The 23,058-nt window shown below is 43.2% G+C and overlaps 1 protein-coding gene across 3 annotated transcripts in view; it reads right to left on the bottom strand.

Moving 5' to 3' along the window:
• LOC110461244 (mRNA-decapping enzyme 1B-like) overlaps nucleotides 1–23,058 on the bottom strand; it is a 132,411-nt gene that overhangs the window by 14,955 nt on the left and 94,398 nt on the right. For all 3 annotated transcript variants that reach the window (XM_021514640.1, XM_021514642.1, XM_021514643.1), the window contains 5 exons: nucleotides 13,703–13,766; nucleotides 12,108–12,267; nucleotides 7,276–7,405; nucleotides 5,604–5,730; nucleotides 4,583–5,090 (listed from right to left, as the gene is read on the bottom strand). In XM_021514640.1, the coding sequence (XP_021370315.1) occupies nucleotides 4,583–5,090; nucleotides 5,604–5,730; nucleotides 7,276–7,405; nucleotides 12,108–12,267; nucleotides 13,703–13,766 (989 nt within the window). The remainder of the gene's footprint in view (nucleotides 1–4,582; nucleotides 5,091–5,603; nucleotides 5,731–7,275; nucleotides 7,406–12,107; nucleotides 12,268–13,702; nucleotides 13,767–23,058) is intronic.

Raw genomic sequence — 23,058 nt, 5'->3', positions numbered from 1 at the left:
GTTGTTTGTTGGGTGAAAAACGCTAATTAAGTTCTTTTCTTTTGCTTGTTTGTTTTATAATTTTAAAAGTCAAAGAAATTTGTGGAACAAATAGCAGTCTTTTATAACAGCAGAACTAATATAAATTGCATTCAGATGCAAGTGGTGGTAAAGAGCATGGGTTCTTGTCTGGTGTGGAGGATGAGAAAGTTTCTAGCTACATTCTGTAACCTTCAAACACCTAATCTAACAAGCATTACACTTTTACTGATTCAAACAAATCCATCTGACTTGTGTTAGTTTCAAATGCATTTTCCCTAAATATTGAAGTCATAAAACATAAAACAGATCTTGGTATTGAATAATTCATAGGTATTTTTTTTATCAATCTATTTGGCTGCAGATTAGAGGCCTGCAGTATAACTGATCATTTAGCACTAGGTGATGAACATAACACATGTCTAAGTTTACATCTAAGTGATGGGCCTTTTGCAAAATGTTACATCACTGTCGGAGCTAGTTATGTTTTTGTCACAGCAGCTTCTGTTCTCTGGGTGTAAACAACACAGCTATCACTGTGTAAATAAACAGTCGATCTATCACATTCCTTAGTGCACAACACAAATCAGTCACACAACGTCACTCAGTCCACAACACAAATTCAGTCACACAATGTCACTCAGTCCAAAACACAAATTAAGTCACACAATGTCACTCAGTCCAAAACGCAAATCAGTCACACAATGTCACTCATTCCAAAACACAAATCAGTCACACAAGGTCACTCAGTCCAAAACACAAATTAAGTCACCCAATGTCACTCAGTCCAAAACCCAAATCAGTCACACAATGTCACTCAGTCCACAACACAAATTAAGTCACACAATGTCACTCAGGCCAAAACACAAAGCAGTCCCACAATGTCACTCAGTCCAAAACATAAATCAGTCACCCAATGTCACTCAGTCCAAAACCCAAATCAGTCACACAATGTCACTCAGACACAGGCAGTCAGTTACATGGTCACTCAGACACAGGCAGTCAGTTACACAATGTCACACAGACACAGGCATTCAGTCATACACTGTCACAAAGCCACAGCCAGTCAGTCACACAATGTCACAAAGACACAGGCAGTCAGTCACACAATGTCACTCAGGCACACAATGTCACACAGACACAGACAGTCAGTCATACAATGTCACTCAGACAGAGGCAGTCAGTCACACAACACAAATTCAGTCACACAATGTCCCTCAGTCCAAACCACAAATTAAGTCACACAATGTCACTAAGTCCAAAACACAAATCAGTCACTCAATGTCACTCAGTCCCAAACACAAATCAGTCACACAATGACACTCAGTCCAAAACACAAATCAGTCACACAATGTCATTCAGTCCACAACACAAAACAGTCACACAATGTCACTCAGTCAGAGGCAGTCAGTCACACAATGTCACTCAGTCACACAATGTCACACAGACACAGGCAGTCAGTCACAGAATGTCACACAGACACAGGCAGTCAGTCACACAATGTCACACAGACACAGGCAACCAGTAACACAATGTCACAGGCAGTCAGTCACACAATGTCACACAGACACAGGCAGTCAGTCACACAATGTCAAACAGACACAGGCAGTAGGTCACACAATGTCACTCAGTCCACAACACAAATCAGTCACACAATGTCACACAGACACAGGCAGTCAGTAACACAATGTCACTCAGTCACAGGCAGTCAGTCACATGGTCACTCAGTCACACAATGTCACACAGACACAGGCAGTCAGTCACACAATGACACACAGACACAGGCAGACAGTCACATGGTCACTCAGTCACACAATGTCACACAGACACAGGCACTCAGTCACACAATGTCAAACAGACACAGGCAGTCAGTCACACAATGTCAAACAGACACAGGCAGTCAGTCACACAATGTCATACAGACACAGGCAGTCAGTAACACAATGTCACCGGCAGTGAGTCACACAATGTCACACAGACACAGGCAGTAGGTCACACAATGACACTCAGTCTACAACACAAATCAGTCACACAATGTCAAACAGACACAGGCAGTCAGTCACACAATGTCACACATTCACAGGCAGTCAGTCACACAATGTCACTCAGTCCAAAACACAAATCAGTCACACAATGTCATTCAGTCCACAACACAAAACAGTCACACAATGTCACTCAGTCAGAGGCAGTCAGTCACACAATGTCACTCAGACACAGGCAGTCAGTCACACAATGTCAGACAGACACAGGCAGTCAGTAACACAATGTCACCGGCAGTGAGTCACACAATGTCACACAGACACAGGCAGTAAGTCACACAATGTCACACATTCACAGGCAGTCAGTCACACAATGTCACTCAGACACAGGCAGTCAGTCACACAATGTCTCACAGACACAGGCAGTCAGTAACACAATGTCACAGGCAGTCAATCACACAATGTCACACAGACACAGGCAGTCAGTCAAACAATGTCACAGACATAGGCAGTAGGTCACACAATGTCACTCAGTCCACAGCACAAATCAGTCACACAATGTCACACAGACACAGGCAATCAGTAACACAATGTCACAGGCAGTCAGTCACACAATGTCACACAGACACAGGCAGTCAGTCACATGGTCACTCAGACACAGGCAGTCAGTTACATGGTCACTCAGACACAGAGACACAGGCAGTCAGTCACACAATGTCACACAGACACAGGCAGTAGGTCACACAATGACACTCAGTCTACAACACAAATCAGTCACACAATGTCAAACAGACACAGGCAGTCAGTCACACAATGTCACTCAGACACAGGCAGTCAGTCACACAGACACAGGCAGTCGGTCACACAATGACACTCAGTCTACAACACAAATCAGTCACACAATGTCACACATTCACAGGCAGTCAGTCACACAATGTCACTCAGTCACAGGCAGTCAGTCACACAATGTCACTCAGTCACACAATGTCACACAGCCACAGGCAGTCAGTCACACAATGTCACACAGACACAGGTAGTCAGTCACACAATGTCACACAGACACAGGCAGGCAGTCATACAATGTCACTCAGACACAGGCAGACAGCCACACAATGTCACACAGACACAGGCAGTCAGTCATACAATGTCACTCAGACAGAGGCAGTCAGTCACACAATGTCACTCAGACACAGGTAGTCAGTCACACAATGTCACACAGACAAAGGCAGTCAGTCACACAATGTCACACAGACACAGGCAGTCAGTCACACAATGTCACACAGACACAGGCAGTCCGTCACATGGTCAGCCAGACACAGGCAGTCAATCACATGGTCACTCAGACACAGGCAGTCAGTCACACAATGACACACAGACACAGGCAGTCCGTCACACGGTCAGCCAGACACAGGCAGTCAGTCAGACACAGGCAGTCAGTCAGACACAGGCAGACAGTCATACAATGTCACTCAGACAGAGGCAGTTAGTCACACAATGTCACTCAGACAAAGGTAGTCAGTCACAAAATGTCACTCAGACACAGGTAGTCAGTCATACAATGTCACACAGACAAAGGCAGTCAGTCACACACTGTCCCACAGACACAGGCAGTCAGTCAGACACAGGCAGTCAGTCAGACACAGGCACTCAGTTACATGGTCACTCAGAAACAGGCAGTCAGTTACATGGTCCCTCAGACACAGGCAGTCAATCACATCACAGGCAGTCAGTCACATGGTCACTCAGACAAAGGCAACCAGTCACATGATTACTCAGACAGTAACACAATGTCACAGGCAGTCAATCACACAATGCCACACAGACACAGGCAGTCCGTCACATGGTTAGCCAGACACAGGCAGTCAGTTACAGGGTCACTCAGACACAGGCACTCAATCACATGGACACTCAGACACAGGCAGTCTATCACATGGTCACTCAGACAGGCAGTCAGTCACAGAATGTCACACAGACAAAGGAAGTCAGTCACACGATGTCACACAGACACAGGCAGTCCGTCACATGGTTAGCCAGACACAGGCAGTCAGTTACACAATGTCACACAGACACCGGCAGTCCGTCACATGGTCAGTCAGACACAGGCAGTCAAACACATGGTCACTCAGACCCAGGCAGTCAATCACATGGTCCCTCAGACACAGGCAGTCAATAACATGGTCACTCAGACACATCCATTCAGACACATGGTCAGTCAGACACAGGCAGTCAATCTCATGGTCACTCAGACACAGGAAGTCAGTTACATGGTCACTCAGAAACAGGCAGTCAGTTACATGGTCACTCAGACACAACCATTCAGACACATGGTCAGTCAGACACAGACAGTCAGTCACATGGCCACCAACACAGACAGTCAGTCACATGGCCACTCAGACACAAGGTCACTCAGACAAAGGCAACCAGTCACATGATTACTCAGACACAGGCAGTCAATCACATGGTCACCCAGACACAGGCAGTCAGTCACACCTATCTCCCAGTGTAACACAACATATTCTACACAAAGAACAGTATGGTATGATGTATCTGGTGTAACCCCTTCCCTTTTTCTTGTGTAGACATACCACATCTGATAGTGATGGGATACCCGATGCCATCTGTTCTAATGCTGCAGGAGTTAATAGATCACTTCCAAGATGAATCTGAGCAGGATCTGGTTCAGCAGAATGTTTGATCCCTGGTGACACTGATTTTGCTTGTCTATGTGTGGCCTTAGACCCACTAGATAACAGTTGTTGGATGACGTCAACAGACTGCGTATCCCCACCCCCCTGGTATATGTCCATGAGATCACTTCTCCCCCCTCGTGGGGACTTTTTGCCCTCCCCTCCATGGGGTTTTGAGCGCTTTGCCTCGCCCTTGCCACCTTGGGCTTTTCTGGAGATTTTGGGGTCCTCAGCCACATTGGACAACTGGCTTAAGTCAGACCCCGCAGGGTCCACCCACTGTTGACGTTCAATATCCTCCACCATGGAGCTTGATGACATGATCTGGCGCAGCAGGGGCGGAAAGTTATCCTCCGACGATGGCTGACTAGTCATGTGACGCTCTGCATCGGTCACTGACATTGACCTGGTATAAAATAATCCTATATTTAGGAAGCATCTATTTTCCATAAAAGCCACACAATTAAAAGTCAAGAAAAGTATAAATTACTTTATGTTCCTCTTAAAATTCATTTGTCAAAATTACAGGTTTTGGGGATGTTCTTAGAAATAACCAAAATGCTTTGAGGAGGTTGTCAACTGAACACCATTGGAAATGTCAACATAATTTACCTGAGGAACTATGTTTTTAGGATTTAGTCAGAATAAAATGTGAAAGTGATACAGTTTGGAAAATTGGTCAGAAGTTGCTTGTGGAAATAACACCTTTGAGGACAATTCACAAACTTCCATGTGGAACTGAGGTGTCTTGTGGATGTCGTCAGAATATATGTATGAAAATGAAATTTACACGTGAAATGCAGATGTTCAAGGGGAAGTTGCCTAAATTTACCTTTGGGAATGACATATTTTGGGGATGTTGTCAAAATTGATATGTGAAAATTAAATAAGATGGTTTAGAAATATCCTAAAAACTTACCTGTGGAACCCTGATGTTTTAGGGATGTTCGGCATTTCCGCCTGCTGAGTCTGCTGCAGACTTGCAGTTCTAAATAACGTCTCTAGAGTGAGGGTGGCTGTGGGTGTGGTCGCAGGCTGGCTTTGATCTGTCAATGGTGAATATTAACTAATTAAACACCTGATAAACATTCAATAATTGATGAATTTTCAGTATTTTTACCAGTAATTAAAGACAGCTACTCATGAAATAAAAAGATATTCTAATACGTAAGGATCCTAGAACCACTGCCAACAGCTGTAACCAAGTATTGTGTTTTCCAGCCTGACTACAGGTTTGATAGATCACTAACCCCGAGCTTCATACTGCTGAACCATCGCTCTAACCCACTGAGATACCTGGTTGACAGAAGTGTCCTAACCCACTGAGATACCTGGTTGACAGAAGTGTCCTGGCCCCATTGTTCTACAGTTATATCCAACCGGAAGGGGGAAATTAATGTTTCTAGGAAAAAAACAGTGCAGTGGGACAGGGATCCTTAAGTGGTTACTATTATACCCAATGGTGTTGTGGTTCTATACCATGGGACAGGGATCCTTAAGTGGTTACTATTATACCTAATTGTGTTGTGGTTCTATACCATGGGACAGGGTTCCTTAAGTGGTCACTATTATACCTAATAGTGTTGTGGTTCTATACCATGGGACAGGGATCCTTAAGTGGTCACTATTATACCAATGGTGTTGTGGTTCTATACCATGGGAAAGGGATCCTTAAGTGGTCACTATTATACCCAATGGTGTTGTGGTTCTATATCATGGGACAGGGATCCTTAAGTGGTTACTATTATACCTAATGGTGTTGTGGTTCTATACCATGGGACAGGGATCCTTAAGTGGTCATTATTATACCCAATGGTGTTGTGGGTCTATCCCATGGGACAGGGATCCTTAAGTGGTCACTATTATACCTAATGGTGTTGTGGTTCTATACCATGGGACAGGTTCCCTAAGTGGTTACTATTATACCCAATGGTGTTGTGGGTCTATACCATGGGACAGGGATCCTTAAGTGGTCACTATTATACCAATGGTGTTGTTGTTCTATACCATGGGAAAGGGATCCTTAAGTGGTCACTATTATACCCAATGGAGTTGTGGTTCTATACTATGGGACAGGGATCTTTAAGTTGTCACTATTATACCCTATGGTGTTGAGGTTCTATACTATGGGACAGGGATCTTTAAGTGTCACTTTTATACCCTATGGTGTTGTGGTTCTATTCTATGGGACAGGGATCTTTAAGTTGTCACTATTATTCCCTATGGTGTTGTGGTTCTATACTATGGGACAGGGATCCTTAAGTGGTCATTATTATACCCAATGGTGTTGTGCTTCTATACCATGGGACAGGGATCCTTAAGTGGTCACTATTATACCTAATGGTGTTGTGGTTCTATACCATGGGACAGGTTCCTTAAGTGGTTACTATTATACCCAATGGTGTTGTGGTTCTATACCATAGGACAGGGATCCTTAAGTGGTTACTATTATACATAATGGTGTTGTGGTTCTATATCATGCATTACTAATGCAGACAAACTTAATAGAGCCTTGTAAAACTTTACCATAGCTTATCAGCAATTACCAAACACAATACAGGACCACAATGGTTGTTTTTTTGTTTTTTTACCTGTATCTTCCTCTTCCATTGCTGCCCCAGGAATCTTGAGGGGTTTTGGTTTGATGAGGTTTGAGGCCTTGGTGGCTGATGCGTTAGGATTGTCAATAAATGGCTTGGGATCCACTCCTGGAACTTTGCACTAGAAATAGTCAGTGTTAAATGATATCAATATTGTTTCAATTTGCTTGGACCATAAAGCTGGAACGAACATGTATCATATATAGATCTCATAACTGTGTCATCTGTGAATCTGTCCATAAATTTCCCCCATGTATACATGTAGTTATGAACTAACAAATGTGATGTCCAAGCACAGATAAAAGGATTGATTCGAGATGAATATTTTTATATGATTTGTCAACAAATTTGTACTTTCTGCAAATTCTTGGCGGTTTAATTAAAAATACAACACATTAAAAGCTGTGGATAGAGACTATAGGACAGGGTAGCAGCTGTGGATAGACTGTGGGACAGGGTAGCAGCTGTGGATAGAGACTCTAGGACAGGGTAGAAGCTGTGGATAGAGACTATGGGACAGGGTAGCAGCTGTGGATAGAGACTATAGGACAGGGTAGCAGCTGTGGATAGACTGTGGGACAAGGTAGCAGCTATGGATAGAGATTATAGGACAGGGTAGCAGCTGTGGATAGAGACTATAGGACAGGGTAGCAGCTGTGGATAGAGACTATAGGACAGGGGAGCAGCTGTGGATAGACTGTGGGACAAGGGAGCAGCTATGGATAGAGATTATAGGACAGGGTAGAAGCTGTGGATAGAGACTATGGGACAAGGTAGCAGCTGTGGATAGAGACTATAGGACAGGGTAGCAGCTGTGGAGAGAGACTATGGGACAAGGTAGCAGCTGTGGATAGACTGTGGGACAGGGTAGAACCTGTAGATAGAGACTATGGGTCAAGGTAGCAGCTATGGATAGAGACTGTGGGACAGGGTAGAACCTGTAGATAGAGACTATAGGACAGGGTAGAAGCTGTGGATAGACTGTGGGACAGGGTAGAAGCTGTGGTTAGAGACTGTGGGACAGGGTAGAACCTGTAGATAGAGAGTATAGGACAGGGTAGAAGCTGTGGATAGACTGTGGGACAAGGTAGCAGCTGTGGATAGAGGCTGTGGGACAAGGTAGCAGCTGTGGATAGAGACTGTGGGACAGGGTAGAAGCTGTGGATAGACTGTGGGACAGGGTAGCAGCTGTGGATAGAGACTGTGGGACAAGGTAGCAGCTGAGGATAGAGACTGTGGGACAGGGTAGAAGCTGTGGATAGGGGCAGCAGCTATGGAAAGAGACTATAGGACAGGGTAGCAGCTATGGATAGAGGCTGTGGGACAGGGTAGAACCTGTAGATAGAGACTGTGGGACAGGGTAGCAGCTATGGATAGAGACTGCGGGACAGGGTAGCAGCTATGGATAGAGACTATAGGACAGGGTAGCAGCTATGGAAAGAGACTATAGGACAGGGTAGCAGCTGTGGATAGAGACTGTGGGACAAGGTAGCAGCTATGGATAGAGACTGTGGGACAAGGTAGAAGCTGTGGATAGAGACTGTGGGACAGGGTAGCAGCTATGGATAGAGACTGTGGGACAAGGTAGAAGCTGTGGATAGAGACTGTGGGACAGGGCAGCAGCTATGGATAGAGACTGCGGGACAGGGGAGCAGCTATGGATAGAGACTATAGGACAGGGTAGCAGCTGTGGATAGAGACTGTGGGACAGGGTAGAACATGTAGATAGAGACTATGGAACAAGGTAGCAGCTGTGGATAGAGACTGTGGGACAGGGTAGCAGCTGTGGATAGAGGCTGTTTGACAGGGTAGCAGCTGAGGATAGAGACTGTGGGACAGGGTAGCAGCTATGGATAGAGACTATGGGACAGGGTAGCAGCTGTGGATAGAGACTGTGGGACAGGGTAGAAGCTGTGGATAGAGACTATATAGAGACTGTGGGACAGGGTAGCAGCTGTGGATAGAGACTGCGGGACAGGGTAGAACATGTAGATAGAGACTATGGGACAAGGTAGCAGCTATGGATAGAGACTATAGGACAGGGTAGAAGTTGTGAATAGAGACTGTGGGACAGGGTAGCAGCTGTGGATAGAGACTATGGGACAGGGTAGAACCTGTAGATAGAGACTGTGGGGCAGGGTAGAAGCTGTGGATAGAGACTATGGGACAAGCTATGGATAGAGACTGTGGGACAGGGTAGAACCCGTAGATAGAGACTGTGGGGCAGGGTAGAACATGTGGAAAGAGACTTGGGACAGGGTAGAACATGCGGATAGAGACTGTGGGACAGGGTAGAACATGTGGATAGAGACTGTGGGACAGGGTAGAACATGTGGATAGAGACTGTGGGACAGGGTAGCAGCTGTGGCTAGAGACTATGGGACAGGGTAGAACCTGAAGATAGAGACTGTGGGACAGGGTAGAACCCGTAGATAGAGACTGTGGGGCAGGGTAGAACATGTGGAAAGAGACTTGGGACAGGGTAGAACATGCGGATAGAGACTGTGGGACAGGGTAGAACCCGTAGATAGAGACTGTGGGGCAGGGTAGAACATGTGGAAAGAGACTTGGGACAGGGTAGAACATGCGGATAGACAGTGGGACAAGGTAGAAGCTGTGGATAGAGGCTGTAAGGGAGCAGCTATGGATAGAGACTGTGGGACAGGGTAGCAGCTGTGGCTAGAGACTATGGGACAGGGTAGAACCTGAAGATAGAGACTGTGGGACAGGGTAGAAGATAGAGACTATAGGACAGGGTAGCAGCTATGAATAGAGACTATGGGACAGGGTAGCAGCTATGGATAGAGACTATGGGACAGGGGAGCAGCTGTGGATAGAGACTATGGGACAGGGTAGAATCTGTAGATAGAGACTGTGGGACAGGGTAGAACATGTGGATAGAGACTGTGGGACAGGGTAGAGCCTGTGGATAGAGACTGTGGGACAGGGAAGAAGTAGAACCTGTGGATAGAGACTGTGGGGCAGGGTAGAAGCTGTGGATAGACTGTGGGACAGGGAAGAACCTGTAGATAGAGACTGTGGGGCAGGGTAGAAGCTGTGGATAGACTGTGGGACAGGGAAGAACCTGTAGATAGAGGAGACTGTGGGACAGGGTAGAACCTGTGGATAGTGGATAGAGACTATAGGACAGGGTAGAAGCTGTGGATAGACTGTGGGACAGGGTAGAACCTGTAGATAGAAACTGTGGGACAGGGTAGAACCTGTAGATAGAGACTGTGGGACAGGGTAGAAGCTGTGGATAGACTGTGGGACAGGGTAGAACCTGTGGATAGAGGCTGTGGGACAGGGTAGAACCTGTGGATAGAGGCTGTGGAACAGAGAAGAAGCTGTGGATAGAGGCTGTGGGACAGGGTAGAAGCTCTGGTTAGAGACAGTGGGACAGGGTAGAAGCTGCGGTTAAAGACTGTGGGACAGGGTAGAACCTGGGGTTAGAGACTGTTGGACAGGGTAGAAGATGCGAATAGAGTCTGTGGGACAGAGAAGAAGCTGTGGATAGAGACTGTGGGTAAGGGTAGAAGCTGTGGATAGAGACTGTGGGACAGGGAAGATCATGTAGATAGAGACTGTGGGACAGGGTAGAAGCTGTGGATAGAGACTATGGGACAAGGTAGCAGCTATGGATAGAGACTATAGGACAGGGTAGAAGCTGTGAATAGACAGTGGGACAGGGTAGAAGCTGTGGATAGAGGCTGTGGGACAGGGTAGAACCTGTAGATAGAGACTATGGGACAAGGTAGCAGCTATGGATAGAGACTATATGACAGGGTAGAAGCTGTGGATAGACTGTGGGACAGGGTAGAAGCTGTGGATAGAAACAGTGGGACAGGGTAGAACCTGTAGATAGAGACTGTGGGACAGGGTAGAAGCTGTGGATAGAGGCTGTGGGACAGGGTAGAAGCTGTGGATAGACTGTGGGACAGGGTAGAACCTGTGGATAGAGGCTATGGGACAGGGTAGAACCTGTGGATAGAGGCTGTGGAACAGAGAAGAAGCTGTGGATAGAGACTGTGGGACAGGGTAGAAGCTGTGGTTAGAGACAATGGGACAGGGTAGAAGCTGCGGTTAGAGACTGTGTGACAGGGTAGAACCTGGGGTTAGAGACTGTTGGACAGGGTAGAAGATGCGAATAGAGGCTGTGGGACAGAGAAGAAGCTGTGGATAGAGACTGTGGGACAGGGAAGAACATGTAGATAGAGACTGTGGGACAGGGTAGAACCTGTGGTTAGAGACAGTGGGACAGGGTAGAAGCTGCGGTCAGAGACCGTGGGTAAGGGTAGAAGCTGTGGTTAGAGACTGTGGGACAGGGTAGAAGCTGTGGTTAGAGACTGTGGGACAGGGAAGAACCTGTAGATAGAGACTGTGGGACAGGGTAGAACATTTGGATAGAGACTGTGGGACAGGGTAGAACATGTGGATAGAGACTGTGGGACAGGGAAGAAGCTGTGGATAGAGACTGTGGAACAGGATAGAACCTGTAGATAGAGACTGTGGGGCAGGGTAGAACATGTGGAAAGAGACTTGGGACAGGGTAGAACATGCGGATAGAGACTGTGGGACAGGGTAGAACATGTGGAAAGAGACTGTGGGACAGGGAAGAAGCTGTGGATAGAGACTGTGGGACAGGTTAGAACCTGTGGAAAGAAGCTGTTGATGGAAGCTGTGCGTAGAAATTGAGGATTAAAGCTGAAGGTGGAAGTTTTTAGTAGAATGTGCGATATAGATGTTGATGGAAACTGTGGTTGAAAGCTGTGCGTAGAAATTAAGGGTAGAATTTGTACACAAAAAAAAAGTGAATTGCTCACCTTGTCATATTCATGCTGTGCCTTGGACAAGAGCTGCATTATGTCCACATTTTTGTTACCCATGACGAGGGCAGGAATTATGGGTCGGTCAGCCTTTGGAGAAGTTGTGTTCCTGGCTCCACTCTTAGCCTTCTGGCTATCAATCACCTGCTGCAGGAAGCTGTAAAAGGCATTTTTTATAAGGGAATGATTCATATAGGGGAGATAATTATGGTTATGACAAAACTGAGATAGCTCAGGACAATCCTCAGGCAGAGTTGACCAAGTAATGTCCAGGATCACCTGAGTTGATCTTAACCAAATTTTAAGATGTCACTGAAATATTTATCATAAAAAAATACATTTTATACTAGGAGCTTCATCCTAAGCTGTAACACATTTTCTAATTTGCACAATAATTCTATAATTCAATGTATACAGGGGTTTTATTTGCAGTAGTTTTATTTTTAAAATGACTTATGGAAACTACAATTTAAAAAAAAACATAGCCCAAACTTAACATTTTCTAGCATATATATGTGAAAATATTACTGATGAATATTAAAAGCTGTATACAGTAATTAATGACAATATAATTTATGACTTAAGCTCCAGAATATCATACCCTACTTATCTTCCACCATAAAATTATCACAACTCTATAATCGAACAAGTACAATAATGTAAGATGATAAAGGGGGATAATTCTAAAATCTGGTACAGTACTTGTTTACGAAAGTGAAGGGCTATCATAAAAGGAAGGGTCAATTCGCTTAAATGATAAACTAATAAATTATTTAGCATTAAATAACAAACAGGTTGTTGGATACCTGTATAGTGTAGGTGTTAAATCAAGGGAGGTCACTATGAAATCCTCAATTCTTACATCTTACTTTCATGGATAGCTTCATTATGTTATTTTTCCAGGAGCTAATACTGACAGTACTCATTTGTGCAATGCAATTTAAGTTTCTATATTTTCTGTTTAATCTAAGAAAAAGTCGTTGTTCTGCTGTTTATATGTTAAAGCATGTAATCCAAAAATTTGGTTACAGAAGAACTCTTACAGAAATGTATATTTGGTTACAGAAGAACTCTTACAAAAATGTATATTTGGTTACAGAAGAACTCTTACAAAAATGTATATTTGGTTACAGAAGAACTCTCACAGAAATGTATATTTGGTTACAGAAGAACTCTTATAGAAATGTATATTTGGTTACAGAAGAACTCTTACAGAAATGTATATTTGGTTACAGAAGAACTCTTACAGAAATGTGTATTCGGTTACAGAAGAACTCTTACAGAAATGTATATTTGGTTACAGAAGAACTCTTACAGAAATGTATATTTGGTTACAGAAGAACTCTTACAGAAATGTGTATTTGGTTACAGAAGAACTCTTATAGAAATGTATATTTGTTGTCATATGAAATATATATTGAAATGAAAACCAACTTTTTTCAGCGAAATTTTGGTCAATAACTGCCATGCCAGCATTAAAGTAGTGAAGCCTGTTTGATAACTAACAAACATTGTACTCTTGTTTTATAATCTTAACTGGAGGCTGCTCAGTGCATTCTACTTGGTCGGATTTATAGGCCTGTTTACACTACCTGTTCATCAGCTGACCAATCCGAGTGCATTCTTCTTTGTCATAAAACCAGATCCCATATATAGCTGGAAGAGTAAAAAACGAATATTTATCACTTAAACAAGAATAAACAAAATGTAATAACTCCAACAGGACTCGTAAATCTAGATTTATTGGTCAAATTAAATTCCTTATTAAACCCCTTCCCCTCATCACTGCTAGTGTAATTAAACTTGATCTGTTTATTTCCTACTGAACCTTGACCCCTTATTACTCCTGGTATGAACCTTGACCACTCATTACTACTGATGTGAACCTTGACCCCTTATTACTCCTGATATGAACCTTGACCCCTTATTTCTAATGATGTGAACCTTAGTTGACCCCTCATTTCTAATGAAGTGAACCTTGACCCCTCATTCCTAATGAAGGGTAACCTTGACCCTTGAATCCTCCGGATGTGAATTTTGACCCCTTATTCCTCCTGATATGAACCTTGACCCCTCATTCCTACTGATTACCTTGACCCACTAGTTCTTGCTGATGTAAATCTTGACCACTCTAATCTCCTGAAGTAAGACCTCTTATCCCTGCTGACGTATCTTTGACACCTAATACCTGCTGATGTAAACCTTGACCGCTCTAACCTCCTGAAGTAAGACCCCTTCTCCCTGCTGACGCATCTTTGAGACCTAATACCTGCTGATGTTAACCTTGACCGCTCTAACCTCCTGAAGTAAGACCCCTTATCCCTGCTGACTTATCTTTGACCTCTGATACTTTCTGATGTAAACCTTGACCTCTCTAACCTCCTGAAGTAAGACCCATTATCCCTGCTGACATAACTTTGACCTCTAATACCTGCTGATGTAATCCTTGACCCTTCAGTTCTCTTGATGTAAACCCTGGCCCCCACAATCTTAGGGATGTAACCTTGACCTGTTTTTCTACTGATGTATCTTTGACCTTTATTCCTGCTGACATAATATGCTGGCCCTCAATCCTGGTGATGATAACTGGACCCTTCAAAATCTAACTGGTATCTCTAAAATTTAGTTGAATTAAGTTTCTCCTTTCCTTTTTGTGTCTGATGAACTTTCTTCAAACTTAAACGTAATTAAAATCCTGATTGAATAGTGTCTTTCACCCCTGATTTGAGTTATGTGATTTATAGAAAGAGCGTTCTATAGAAGCTGGCAGGGGGTAGGACAAAACCCCAACTTCTAGTACACGCCACCCAAATAATGCCAAAACTCTGGTGGTTTTTGTAGACTTTACAACGCTGTCAACATTTATAGGTACACCAGATCAGTCCCGGGCATTATGTAATACTGCCAGCTCGGCTGACTGGGGAAAGTTAATGCTGCAATCAGCTGGATACACATCTCCAAACCATCATCATCAGAGCCCCTCTAATGAGGAGGTGCTACCCATGCTCACTGGCGCTGTACCAGATAAAACATATTACCATGCCTTGTTGTCCTTCGATTAACATCCACAAACACGTGTAAAGATGCAGAAGTGTAAAAAATATCAGGGAATGTGAAAACAACCTGTCAATGGAGATAAAAACATGGTAATGCAGGAAAAACATTAAAACAATTTTCCTATGCTGAGGACTTATCTTTCAAGGTTAATTTATCCCACAGATCATAATCTAGATGAGATCCAGCAACTCAGACTCAGTATCAGTTTAGTCAACATTATAGATCTAACATTTCTACACCTAGTCGCCACAGAACATAGTCTAATTGAGATCCAACTCAAGACTCCATACCACAGTTTTTACACCTGCACTCCACAGATCATAGTCTAGATGAGATCCAGCAACTCAGACTCCATATCACAGTTTAGTCAACATTATAGATCTAACATTTCTACATCTAGACTCCACAGATGGGTAAGGCGTCTGACATTCTGCTACCACTAGCCCTCCATCTATGTGTCGCAGGTTCGAGGCCCACGTTGGGCAGTCACCAGTTACTGGCCATAGATCACTGGTTTTTTTATCCGGGAACTTTGGCTTTCCTCCATCACCAAATTCTGGCAGTCCTCAAATGACCACAACTGTTAATAGGATGTATTATGACTCCACAGATCACAGTCCAGATGAGATCATTACAGTTAAGTCAACATTATAGATCTAACATTTCTACACCCACACTCCACAGATCATAGTCTAGATGAGATCATTACAGTTTAGTCAACATTATAGATCTAACATTTCTACACCCAGACTCCACAGATCATCGTCTAGATGAGATCATTACAGTTTAGTCAACATTATAGATCTAACATTTCTACAACTAGACTCCACAGATCATAGTCTAGATCAGATCATTACAGTTAAGTCAACATTATAGATCTCGATCACATTTCCACTTCAAGACTCCCCGCACAGGATATTGTCTAAATGAGACATTTTTTCTTTCTTTTCAACCTACCTTTTACTACCAAGCCTAGTAAGTCTTGTATCAGCTTAGGGCCTGCTATGGCAAGTCTTGTATCATCTAATGGCCTGCTATTGTCAGTCTTGTATCATTATATGGCCTGCTATGGTCAGTCTTATACCATCTAAGGGCCTGCTATGGTCAGTCTTGTATCAGCTAAGGGCCTGTTACGGTCAGTCTTGTATCATCTAAGGGCCTGTTATGGTCAGTCTTGTATCAGTTAAGGGCCTGCTATGTTTAGTCTTGTATCAGCTAAGGGCCTGCAATGGTCAGTCTTGTATCATCTAAGGGCCTGTTACGGTCAGTCTTGTATCATCTAAGGGCCTGTTATGGTCAGTCTTGTATCAGTTAAGGGCCTGCTATGTTTAGTCTTGTATCAGCTAAGGGCCTGCTATGGTCAGTCTTGTGTCATCTAAGGGCCTGTAACGGTCAGTCTTGTATCATCTAAGGCCTGCTATTGTTAGTCTTGTATTAGCTAAGGGCCTGCTATAGTCAGTCTTGTATCATCAAAGGGCCTGTTATAGTCAGTCTTGTATCACTTAAGGGCCTGCTATGGTCAGTCTTGTATCATCTAAGGGTCTGCTATGTTTAGTCTTGTATCATCTAAGGGCCTGCTATTGTCAGTCTTGTATCATCTAAGGTCCTGTTACGGTCAGTCTTGTATCATCTAAGGGCCTGCTATCGCCAGTCTTGTATCATTTAAGGGCCTGCTATGGTCAGTCTTGTATCATCTAAGGGCATGCTATGGTTAGTCTTGTATCATCTAAGGGCCTGCTATGGTCAGTCTTGTATCATCTAAGGGTCTGCTATGTTTAGTCTTGTATCAGCTAAGGGCCTGCTATGTTTAGTCTTGTATCAGCTAAGGACCTGCTATGTTTAGTCTTGTATCATCTAAGGGCCAGTTATAGTCAGTCTTGTATCATCTAAGGGCCTGTTAAAGTCAGTCTTGTATCATTTAAGGGCCTGCTATGGTCAGTCTTGTATCATCTAAGGGCCTGCTATGTTTAGTCTTTTATCATCTAAGTGCCTGTTACGGTCAGTCATGTATCAGCTAAGGGCCTGCTATGTTTAGTCTTGTATCAGCTAAGGACCTGCTATGTTTAGTCTTGTATCATCTAAGGGCCTGCTATGTTTAGTCTTTTATCATCTAAGGGCCTGTTACGGTCAGTCTTGTATCAGCTAAGGGCCTGCTATGTTTAGTCTTGTATCATCTAAGGGCCTGCTATGGTCAGTCTTGAAACATCTAAGGGCCTGTTACGGTCAGTCTTGTATCATCTAAGGGCCTGCCATGGTTAGTCTTGTATCATCTAAGGGCCAGTTATAGTCAGTCTTGTATCATTTAAGGGCCTGCTATAGTCAGTCTTGTATCAGCTAAGGGCCTGCTATGTTTAGTCTTGTATCATCTAAGGGCCAGTTATAGTCAGTCTTGTATCATTTAAGGGCCTGCTATAGTCAGTCTTGTATCAGCTCAGGGCCTGCTATGTTTAGTCTTGTATCAGCTAAGGGCCTGCTATAGTCAGTCTTGTATCATCAAAGGGCCTGTTATAGTCAGTCTTGTATCACTTATGGGCCTGCTATGGTCAGTCTTGTATCATCTAAGGGTCTGCTTTGTTTAGTCTTGTATCATCTAAGGGCCTGCTATTGTCAGTCTTGTATCATCTAAGGGCCTGTTATGTTTAGTCTTGTATCAGCTAAGGGCCTGCTATGGTTAGTCTTGTATCATCTAAGGGCCTGCTATGGTCAGTCTTGTATCATCTAAGGGTCTGCTTTGTTTAGTCTTGTATCATCTAAGGGCCTGCCATGTTTAGTCTCGAATCATGTAAGGGCCAGTTATAGTCAGTCTTGTATCATCTAAGGGCCTGCCATGTTTAGTCTTGAATCATGTAAGGGCCAGTTATAGTCAGTCTTGTATCATTTAAGGGCCTGCTATAGTCAGTCTTGTATCAGCTAAGGGCCTGCCATGTTTAGTCTTGTATCATCTAAGGGCCTGCCATGTTTAGTCTTGAATCATGTAAGGGCCAGTTATAGTCAGTCTTGTATCATTTAAGGGCCTGCTATAGTCAGTCTTGTATCATCTAAGGGCCTGTTATAGTCAGTCTTGTATCATCTAAGGGCCTGTTATGTTTAGTCTTGTATCAGCTAAGGGCCTGCTATTGTCAGTCTTGTATCATCTAAGGGCCTGCTATGGTTAGTCTTGTATCATCTAAGGGCCTGCTATGTTTAGTCTTGTATCAGCTAAGGGCCTGCAATGGTCAGTCTTGTATCATCTAAGGGCCTGTTATAGTCAGTCTTGTATCATCTAAGGGCCTGCTATTGTTAGTCTTGTTTCCTCAAAGGGCCTGTTATAGTCAGTCTTGTATCATCTAAGGGCCTGTTATCGATTGTGTTGTATCAGCTATGGGCCTGTTATGATCAGTCATGTATCAGCTAAGGGCCTGCTATGGGCAGTCTTGTATCATCTAAGGGCCTGCTATTGTTAATCTTGTTTCATCTAAGGGCCTGTTACGGTCAGTCTTGTATCAGCTAAGGGCCTGCTATGGGAAGTCTTGTATCATCTAAGGGCCTGCTATGGACAGTCTTGTATCATTTAAGGGCCTGCTATGGTCAGTCTTGTATCATCTAAGGGCCTGTTATAGTCAGTCTTGCATCATCTAAGGGCCTGCTATTGTTAGTCTTGTTTCCTCTAAGGGCCTGTTATAGTCAGTCTTGTATCATCTAAGGGCCTGTTATTGATTGTGTTGTATCAGCTATGGGCCTGTTATGATCAGTCATGTATCAGCTAAGGGCCTGCTATGGTCAGTCTTGTATCATTTAAGGGCCTGCTATTGTTAATCTTGTTTCATCTAAGGGCCTGTTACGGTCAGTCTTGTATCATCTAAGAGCCTGCTATGGTCAGTCTTGTATCAGCTAAGGGCCTGTTACGGTCAGTCTTGTGTCATCTAAGAGCCTGTTACGGTCAGTCTTGTATCATCTAACGGCCTGCTATGGTCAGTCGTGTATCAGCTAAGGGCCTGCTATGGTTAGTCTTGTATCATCTAAGGGCCTGTTACGGTCAGTCTTGTGTCATCTAAGAGCCTGTTACGGTCAGTCTTGTATCATCTAAGAGCCTGTTACGGTCAGTCTTGTATCATCTAAGGGCCTGTTACGGTCAGTCTTGTATCATCTAAGGGCCTGCTATGGTTAGTATTGTATCAGCTAAGGACCTGCTATGTTTAGTCTTGTATCATCTAAGGGCCTGTTATTGATTGTGCTGTATCAGCTAAGGAATTGCTATGGTTTGTCTCTTAACAGCTAAAGGCCTGCTAAGTTAAGTCTTGTATCAGCTAAGGTTTTGCGTTGGCTAGGGTCTTGCTAGGGTTTATCTTGTATCAGCTAAGGGCATGCTAGAGTTTGTCTTTTATTAGCTGAGGGCTTGCTACAGTTCATCTTTTAATACCTGAGGGTTTGCTATGGTTTGCCTCATATCAGCTAAGGGGCTGCTAGAGTTTGTCTTGTGTAAACTTTCTGTCTGATACGGTTTGACATGTAGTCTGGTAGCTGGAGGCTGACTAGAACAAATACCCCACAGACAGTACAAACAGCGGTATTACATCACTCTGCCACAGCATCCAACAATCTACTCAAGTCCAGAAATAGAAGCGACCTAAATTGACATTTAACAGAAAGAAATATAAAATGTTAAGAGGAAAATGATCAGCTACATTCCCATATGAATAGAGAGATGAGACAAGTTGATTAACAGTATTGTAAGTTAGTGGAAGCCCCTTACTTCCTTCAAAGCCTCCATTGTTTACAGCAGTGTAGCAGCCTGGCTTGTGTTTGTTGTAATGCCCCGTCTTTCAGGAACGCATTACCAATATTAACACTCTAATGTACGTGTCATAATTGTTACCACCAAAAAAAGATTTCAACTCCAATGCTAGACTTGCATGAGTCCCTGGAATCAAAATATCTTGAGTAAGACATATAAAGATGATTTTNTTTTTTTTTTTTTTTTTTTTTTTTTTTTTTTTTTTTTTTATAAATCACTCCCTTCAAAAACCTTGTTATCATATAGCATACACAAGCATTGTAGGTTTCTCAAACTATCCCCTAGAACAAACTACAGAAATGTTACTACTGCCTAATTTGGAACAATCCGAGCCAAACTTCATATCACCCTAATCAAAATCGCACCCCTCATAATCCACTTCTCAGACAATACCAAAGAGAAAAAGTCCAGTCGTGGTACAAAGATGCGAAAATAAAAAAAAACAATCGTATGTAAAGGAATAAATTTTTGAAATGGTGTTATTGGTATGCAGGCCATTGAAGAACTCAAGTTATAGGTATGTAGACAAAAGTGTTAGGGGATATGTGCTGGCTCCCTAGGGATGTGGTGTCCACTTCAGACCAGATCTGCCGTCATCGCTACAGTCTCTGTGGTGGCTGAAACTGCCATCACCTCCATCTCAACTACACAAATGCACACAATGTTCTTCCAGTGATCTAGTTTTAAAGATCCCTGTTCCAATGCACTGTTTTCCCCCCTATATACAGTAATGTCCCCTTTATTTTGTGTTGGATAAAACTGTACTTCTAAATGGTACTGTAGCACAGTTGTGTCAGGACACTTCCATTTGACCAGGTAGCTTATCGGCTACAGTGGCAGCATAACAATCTGAAGTCAGGGGTTCAAATCCCGGTCTAGTCTACCTGCAGTTTTACACTCAGAATAATGTTGCTGATCACATTTTGTTTATTTATCTTTATAATTTTTCAAAAAATGTCCTGCTTGGTTTTCTTTCAGAAATGATTGATCAAACGTATAGTCATGCCAGAAAGCCAGCAAAGCTACAGGTTTTGGCAGTGGTACAGGGATCCTTAATAAGAGAACCTTTGCAGTTTGTATAAGAAAACTTAAAACTAGTATGGTTAGTGTAAAGCTCCTGATCTAACTGCTACATGTGTATTATAACAATAATAACAATTACAGGTTCTTATATACCGCTTTATCACAACCTAGCTCGGAGTTCGTCTCAGAGCGGTTCACAAAGTATTATCTGTGGTTATAGGATCTTTGCAACCAGCCAATATCTTACTCAAATCCCTGGGGAGCATACAGCGGGTGCTGCCATTTTGGCGCTCACAGCTAGCATTCAACAATTCTAGCACTGCCCAACCACATACTCATTTACAGCTGGTGCTGCCATTTTGGCGCTCACAGCTAGCATTCAACAGTTCTAGCACTGCCCAACCACATACTCATTTACAGCTGAGTAGACTGGAACAAGCGGAGTAAAGTATCTTGCTCAAGGATACAACACAGTGCTGTGACGTGCCTTGAACCGACAATCCTTCGGTCATGAGCCCAGCGTCCTACCACTGGACTATTGTGCCTCATAAATATTGATGTCACAGCTTTAAAAACTGGGTGTCGAAGTAATTGCAGTCTTAAAGGGCTAAACTGGAAATATTAGAGTATAAATGTCAATGACAGGTAGTTACAGGGATGTCAGACTGAGAAAGGGATGAAGAGACATTGGATATCACCCAGGCCAGTAAGAAAATTAATTTGTATGCAAATGAGCAAGGAAAGCAGAGAAATGGCAACGAGGATTCAAACCTAGGACTTGAGGTTACTAATTGATTGAGCTAGCTGGTCATAAGACTACAGGTTACTAATTGATTGAGCTAGCTGGTCATAGGACTTGATGTTACTAATTGATTGAGCTAGCTGGTCACAGGACTTGAGGTTACTAATTGATTGAGCTAGCTGGTCATAGGACTTGAGGTTACTAATTGATTGAGCTAGCTGGTCATATGACTACAGGTTACCTAATGATTGAGCTAGCTGGTCATAGGACTAAAGGTTACCAAGTGATTGAGCTAGCTGGTCATAGGACTACAGGTTACTAATTGATTGAGCTAGCTGGTCATAGGACTTGATGTTACTAATTGATTGAGCTAGCTGGTCATAGGACTACAGGTTACTTATTGATTGAGTTAACTGGTCATAGGACTTGATGTTACTAATTGATTGAGCTAGCTGGTCATAGGACTTGATGTTACTCATTGATTGAGTTAACTGGTCATAGGACTTCAGGTTACTAATTGACTGAGCTAGCTGGTCATAGGACTTGAGGTTACTAATTTATTGAGCTAGCTGGTCATAGGACTACAGGTTACTAATTGACTGAGCTAGCTGGTCATAGGACTTGAGGTTACCAAGTGATTGAGCTAGCTGGTCATAGGACTACAGGTTACTAATTGACTGAGCTAGCTGGTCATAGGACCACAGGTTACTAATTGATTGAGCTAGCTGGTCATAGGACTACAGGTCACTAATTGATTGAGCTAGCTAGTCATAGGAATAGTCCTGGCCAAAAAAATCTACAGTTACATCCGTGCGGTTTTTAAGAGGGAGATTACTGTATATAGGAATAAGACTAAGTGCGTTGGGGTGGGGATCCTTAACATTCAACCCAGGGCAGAACTCAAAGTTGTAATAAACACAATATTTGCTACATAATACAGTACATAATATAGTTATGTATCATCTCTTGAACTATTGGTTGAAATTTTTCACATCTTTGATCCATTTGGCCTTGAATGCAAGTCAAGGTCATTTATTTAGGGAAACTTTATAGAACTCCATCCCAGGTACTTTATGGCCAAATATCAGGACCCTGGATCTTTCAGCTTTCAAGAAGTTGTTAAAAGAAACAAGAGGCCCATGGGCCTTAACGGTCACCTGATATATTTATACAGAGAGTTGATTTTGTTTTTAACATGAACAGAAATATTATTCAAAGTGACAAAAAACAATAAAACCACCTTACTCAATATCTAGCATACAGATTTCAGACTAAAAAGGATTTGAAACTAGCACCTCTGATTCTTAACAAGGAAAATGAAGAAATTTTAGCACACTGACTCCTTTGAGCCC

This window comes from Mizuhopecten yessoensis, unplaced genomic scaffold, assembly GCF_002113885.1.
Source record: "Mizuhopecten yessoensis strain PY_sf001 unplaced genomic scaffold, ASM211388v2 scaffold10591, whole genome shotgun sequence".
Classification (NCBI taxonomy): domain Eukaryota; kingdom Metazoa; phylum Mollusca; class Bivalvia; order Pectinida; family Pectinidae; genus Mizuhopecten; species Mizuhopecten yessoensis.
The sequence above is the reverse complement of the archived record's forward strand: the minus strand, read 5'-3'. Positions and strand labels throughout refer to the sequence as shown.